Source organism: Phoca vitulina, unplaced genomic scaffold (genome assembly GCF_004348235.1).
Source record: "Phoca vitulina isolate PV1807 unplaced genomic scaffold, GSC_HSeal_1.0 scaffold48, whole genome shotgun sequence".
Taxonomy (NCBI): Eukaryota; Metazoa; Chordata; class Mammalia; order Carnivora; family Phocidae; genus Phoca; species Phoca vitulina.
The window spans coordinates 9,856,013-9,862,012 of NW_022589751.1; the positions used below are offsets into that span (position 1 = coordinate 9,856,013).

At 39.5% G+C, this 6,000-nt stretch overlaps 1 protein-coding gene across 2 annotated transcripts in view; it reads right to left on the reverse strand.

The window, feature by feature from the left end:
* ARHGAP19 (Rho GTPase activating protein 19) overlaps nucleotides 1-6,000 on the reverse strand; it is a 57,376-nt gene that overhangs the window by 22,672 nt on the left and 28,704 nt on the right. For both annotated transcript variants that reach the window (XM_032432507.1, XM_032432506.1), the window contains exon 6: nucleotides 5,008-5,094. In XM_032432507.1, coding sequence (XP_032288398.1) covers nucleotides 5,008-5,094 — 87 coding nt within the window. The remainder of the gene's footprint in view (nucleotides 1-5,007; nucleotides 5,095-6,000) is intronic.

The following is a 6,000-nucleotide window of genomic DNA, read 5'->3' on the forward strand; positions in this document are numbered from 1 at the left end:
TATTAAAAACAGCAGTTATGAAATACACTCTTAGGACAACTGGGGGAATTTGAATCTGTACTGAGTATTAGCTAATATGAAATTGTTATTAATTTTCTTAGACAGGATAATGGTACTGTGACTATTAGGAGAATGTTCTTATTCTTAGGAGATGCATGCTTAAGTATTTAGATGTGAAGTATCATGATGTCTGCAATTTACTATCAGGGGTTCAGCCAAAACAAAAATAAAAAAAACATGAATATATGGAGTAAGATAAAGCAAATATGGCAAATGGTAACATTTGTTGAATCTTAGAGTTATATGAGCGTTCACTGTTTAACTCTTACAACTTTTATCTATATTTGAAAAACTTCATAATAAAGTTTTAAAAAAAGAGCCTTGAGTCAAAAACATTATGACATCTCCAGTTTAATTTTTACCTTGGTAAACTGTAAGGCAGAGCTCAAAACCAAAGGAAATTTCCTCCAAACAAGAATATGACAGAGTCCATGCCACTTATTCTACGAAATTCATTTAAAAAAAAAAACAAAAACAAAACAGGCATCTGGTGGCTCAGTCAGTGGAGCATGCGACTTTTGATCTCGGGGTTGGAAGTTCAGGCCCCACATTGGGTGTAGAGATTACTTTTTAAAAAATTAAATTTAAAAAAAGGCAAAAACAAAAACACCTCTGCCCCCAAAAGACACTATGAGCTTAAGAGATACCCAGAAAGGGAGCCAGAAGCAGATGGGTTTAAATGAAAATCTGGAGGTGTTAAGTATTTTACAGTTCAGAGGGAATCAACAAAAGGCCTTTCCACATAAAATGGGAATTGGCCTTAATTGTAGATGGTTATAAGTCCCTAAGAAAAGATGTTGTGACCCATGTTGGGGAGACAAAACCAGACTGGGTCAGAGACACCTGGGTGGCTCAGTCAGTTGGGCCTCTGACTCTGGGTTTCAGCTCAGGTCATGATCTCATGGATCGTGGGATCAAGGCCCACGTCAGGCGCCATGTCCAGTTCTGCACTCAGTGGGGAGTCTGCTTGAGTCTCTCTCCCTCTGCCCCTCTCCAAACTGGGGGGGAGGGGGGTGTGGGGGGGTGAGGAGCGGCACTCTCTCTCTCTCAAATAAATAAATCTTAAAAGAGAGAAACAGACTAGGTCAGAGGGACTGATAATAGCAGAGGTTAGAACTATAAATAGGAGGAATTTTTTTTTAATTTTATTTATTTTTGAGAGAGAGAGAATGACAGAAAGAGAGAGAATGAGAGGGGTGAGGGTCAGAAAGAGAAGCAGACTCCCTGCTAAGCAGGGAGCCCGATGCAGGACTCAATCCCAGGACTCCAGGATCATGACCTGAGCCAAAGGCAGTCGCTTAACCAACTGAGCCACCCAGGTGCCCAATAGGAGGAATTTTAAGGAAAAAAAAAAAAAAAAACAAAGAACACAGAATGAGGCAACACTGAATCTGAGGATTAGGTTAAAAGTCCACCCAAAGAAGCCTGAGAACAAGAAGACACACAAAGCACAAGAACAAGAAGTCTGGGGTAAAACAGGACCTCAGAATAAGTGATAGAGCACACAGAACAATCAACCGTTTTCCACCCAAAGGAAAAGGTCAGGGAAGAACCCAATCAAAGTGGTGAAGCAGGGGCCTATAAGGACAACAGTTCTGATGGGAATATCAAAAAGGAGAGACCTAAGACCAAAATACATCTCAAAAGAAATGTTCTTTCTCTCCTTCAGAAATCAAGAGAGGCTCATAGAGGGCTCACACTAGGCTGGAAACAAAGGCAAAGTAGCAAACAAGAATCAAAGCCCTAAAGAGGAGGAGCTGAAATAGGGATCTATAAAAGGAAAAAGAAGAGTAAAAAACAGAATGTTTGAAAGGGTCTAATAATTAGAACTGTACCAAGCTGAATTACATCTGGGAGACCATACTCTTGTTTTATCTCTTAAGATTTGTATGATTTCTATTCTCAAAATCCTTCACAGTGATATGTTATCTTACATGGTAAAAGGGAAGTATTGGTGTGATTAAGTTAAGAACCTTGCAATGGGGAGATTATCTAGGTTATCCAGATGGGTCCTTAAAAGCAGAGAAACATTCCCAGCTGTAGTTAGAAATAATAGAGAGATATAACATTGCTAGCCTTGAAGATAGAGGAAGGGGACCATGAGCCAAGGAATGTGCGCAACCTCTAGAAATTCTCTCCTAGAACATCCAGAAATGAATGCAGCCCTACCAACCTTGATTTTAGACCAGTGAGACTCATGTAGACTTATGACCTACAGAACTGTAAGATAACAGATTTGCGCTAAGTCACTTAAAATCCTTCACAGTTAAGTACAACTTCATTGTACACTTGAATTATGTACACTGGACAATGGACAAGGGAGAAAGGACTGCACAGGAAAAGAGATCAGAAGGTGGAAGGCTAGAAACCGTGGGGTGTGGTGAAAGCTCTGAGATCTCTCTTTTAATTTGTGAGTGGTAGACTATGAAAAGTTAACCCTATAGCAATGGTAACAAGAGAATTCAACGAAGGAGAGTTCTATTAGGAACTATCTCATTAGAAATTATCTCATTTTGATTCACAACTACTGTCAGGGAACTACCTTACTCTCCATCATCACATGTTTTGGAACTAGTTGTTCCCCTCAATAGGAAGTATATAAAGAACAAGTTTGAAAGATCTTTGTTCATCATTAAAAACCATTCATTCGGGGCGCCTGGGTGGCTCAGTCAGTTGAACATCCAACTCTTGATTTCGGCTCAGGTCATGATCTCAAGGTCGTGAGATCAAGCCCTGCATCATGCTCCACAGCCAGCGCAGAGCATGCTTGGGATTCTCTCTCTCCCTCTCCCTCTGCCCCTCCCTGCTAATGCACTTGCTCGCTCTCTAAAAACAAAACAAAACAAAAAAACATTCTTTGTCCTGTTGTCCTTTGTCTACTGTTCTAATCCACTTATCTAGACCTTGACCTCTAACTGATGATAACCTTTGACCTGAGCACCCAAACCCCTGATGCAGCCCTGACCCTTTGTCTACCAGCCTACTAAGATTCTGATCTTTCATTTCTAAACTCTGGACTCTGGATCATTCACCATCCTATAGTCGATAAATCCTAGGGTGGCCTCTATGTTCACACCCTGCATTTACTACAAAGCTATAGTCATCACAATAGTGTGGTACTGGTATAAAGACAAACATATAGACTAACTGAATAGAACAGAGTCCAGAAATAAACCCTCACATATATGGTCAAATGATTTTCGATAAGCATGTCAAGACTATTCAATGGAAAAAGGACAGGTTTTCAACAAATGATGCTGGGAAAACTAGATATCCATAGCAGAAGAATAAGGCTGGACACTTACCTAATACCATATAGAAAAATTAACTCAAAATAGATTCATAACCTAAATATAAGACCTAAAACTATAAAATTCTTTTTAAAAAGCACAGGACAAAGGCTTCGCAGCACTGGATTTGGCAAAGATTTCTTGCATATGACACCAAAGGCACAGGAAACAAAAGGAAAAATATAAACAAATGGGAAACTTCACAAAAAATTTTCAATTTTGTGTAGCAAGACTCTACTAACTGAGTAAAAAGGCAACCCACAGAAGGGGAGGAAATATTTGCACATCATATATCTATCCAGATATATATAAAGAACTCCTACAACTCAACAATAAAACAACAACCCAATTTAAAAACAGGCAAAGGCCTTGAACAGACATTTCTCCAAAGAAGACATGAAAATAGGCAATAAGCACATGAAAAGATGCTCAACAACTCACTAATTATTAAGGAAATGCAAATCAAAACTACAATGAGATACCACCTCATAACTATTACCAAAAAAACCAAAATAACAAAATAAGTGTTGGTGAGGATGTGAAGAAATGGGAAACCTTGTACATCACTGGTGGGAATGTAAAATGATACAGCAGCTACAGAAAACAGTATGGCAGTTCTGTTAGAATTACCATGTAATCCAGTAATTCCACTTCTGGACATACACCCAAAAGAATTAAAAGCAGTGTCTCAAAAAAGATATTTGTACACCCACGTTCATAGCAGCATTATCCACAAGAGCTAAAACTAGGAGCAACCCAAGTGTCCACAACAGATAAATGATAAGCAAATGTGGTATATACAATGAAAGGGATATTACTGATCCTTAAAAAAAGAAGGAAATTCTGACAAATGCTACAACATGGACGAACCTTGAAAACATGCTAAGTGAAATAAGCTAATCACAAAAAGCATGATTCCATTTATATAAAGAACTTCTCTCTCAATTCTCAGCCTTTCCAGATGGCAAGACACTAAAATTGAGAAATTCACTATCAGGAACGTGTGCTCTAAAGAAAAGACCAAGGATATGACTGTACAACTTTTTGTTTGAATCTTAGAAACATCAAAAGGTCAAAATTTTCAGTCACACAAAGGGCCCTTTCAAGAGAATAAAGATCCTCTCAATCAAACCAGAGGGCCTCTAGGAAGGTGAAAGGTATTGTCTCTCAGTCTTCTCAGCAGGAGACCATGGTAGAGAAGGGTTTGTCTTCAAAAGATCTGTATATGTGGCTTTTGTCTAACAGAGTGAATCCCTCCAAAATCCACAGAACCACAAAGTTGAGAAAATTATGTGGGCAGAAATATTGATAGTTTGGACTAAAACGGACAAAGTACAAAATGAAAAGAGACTGTCAGACCCTCAAAACTCTACTGGCAGGAAGCAGGCAGGATAAACTCACTCAAATGCCAATACACACTGCCCTTCATGAAAAAGGAAAGACGACCCAGAGTGGAGCCAATTATCCTACTCAGCCTCCCGGTATCTTCCTATTCCTCCCCACCTTGGTCGATTTCTCCGGGTTTTGCCACTGTCCAATCTGGTTTCAAGTCCCAGTCAGGGCCTTTTTTATTAGTCATCCTTATAGCCCTGCTGAGGATCCCACCATGCTTCAACCTCCTTGTCCTATTACCACCCAAATCCCATCCCTTACCTACCTTAAAAAGTTTCTGGGAGTGTTTAATCATAAAAGCCATCCCATTGTTTAACTTTGTGATATTCTCTTGAAGGTCATTTGCAGTGACCTATTCAGAGGAAAAGAAATCAAAAGAGGGGGATTAAGAGCTGGGAAGTAGAAGAGATACTCCATTTACTTACCAATAAGCTTATTCCTTCAAAGGTATAGTGGCTTCCTTCCCTAACAAAGGTGCCTCTAATATAATGTTTAATTCTGGAAAGGCTTTTTGGTTAGCAGGCTTCTACTGAATATGACATAACCTAGGAGAAACCACGTGTCCCTGAAGTCACCAAGAAATCCTTGAAAACCAATCTTTGTTTGTAAATTCTGCTTGAGAATTACACATGTAAGCAGAGTTGCTAAAGAAAATCTAGTCTGGGATTCAAAAAATCTAGGCAGGAAGAACAGAATCTATACCAAACACCAAGGACACTGCCTCTTCAGAGAAACTGGAGTTTCTCCAAAGGCGAGAGAACTGTCACTACTAACTGATACCAAAGGTGACATCTATGTCTTAAAAACACAAATGGTCATTGATTTTCTTGTTTCTCCTGCCTCTTTTTTAAGTACTTGAGCACTAGACTATCCCAAAGCCTTCATCTCTGTTACTTAATCTGTTTGCTTTTACCAAGATCTCTTAATATTTTTTTTTAAGATTTTATTTATTTGACAGAGAGAGAGACAACGAGAGAGGGAACACAAGCAGGGGGAGTGGGAGATGGAGAAGCAGGCTTCCCGCTGAGCAGGGAGCCCGATGCAGGGCTCGACCCCAGGACCCTGGGACCATGACCTGAGCCGAAAGAAGATGCCCAATGACTGAGCCACCCAGGCGCCCCTTAATATTTCTTTTTATAGGCATAGATTACTCACTTTTTTCATAATTTCAGTTGGCTGGTTCTGAAATTCTTTCTTTAAGAGGCTTGATCTCCTTAATATGGACAAATGTTGTTGTGTCCTTTTCTTCTTACAGCCC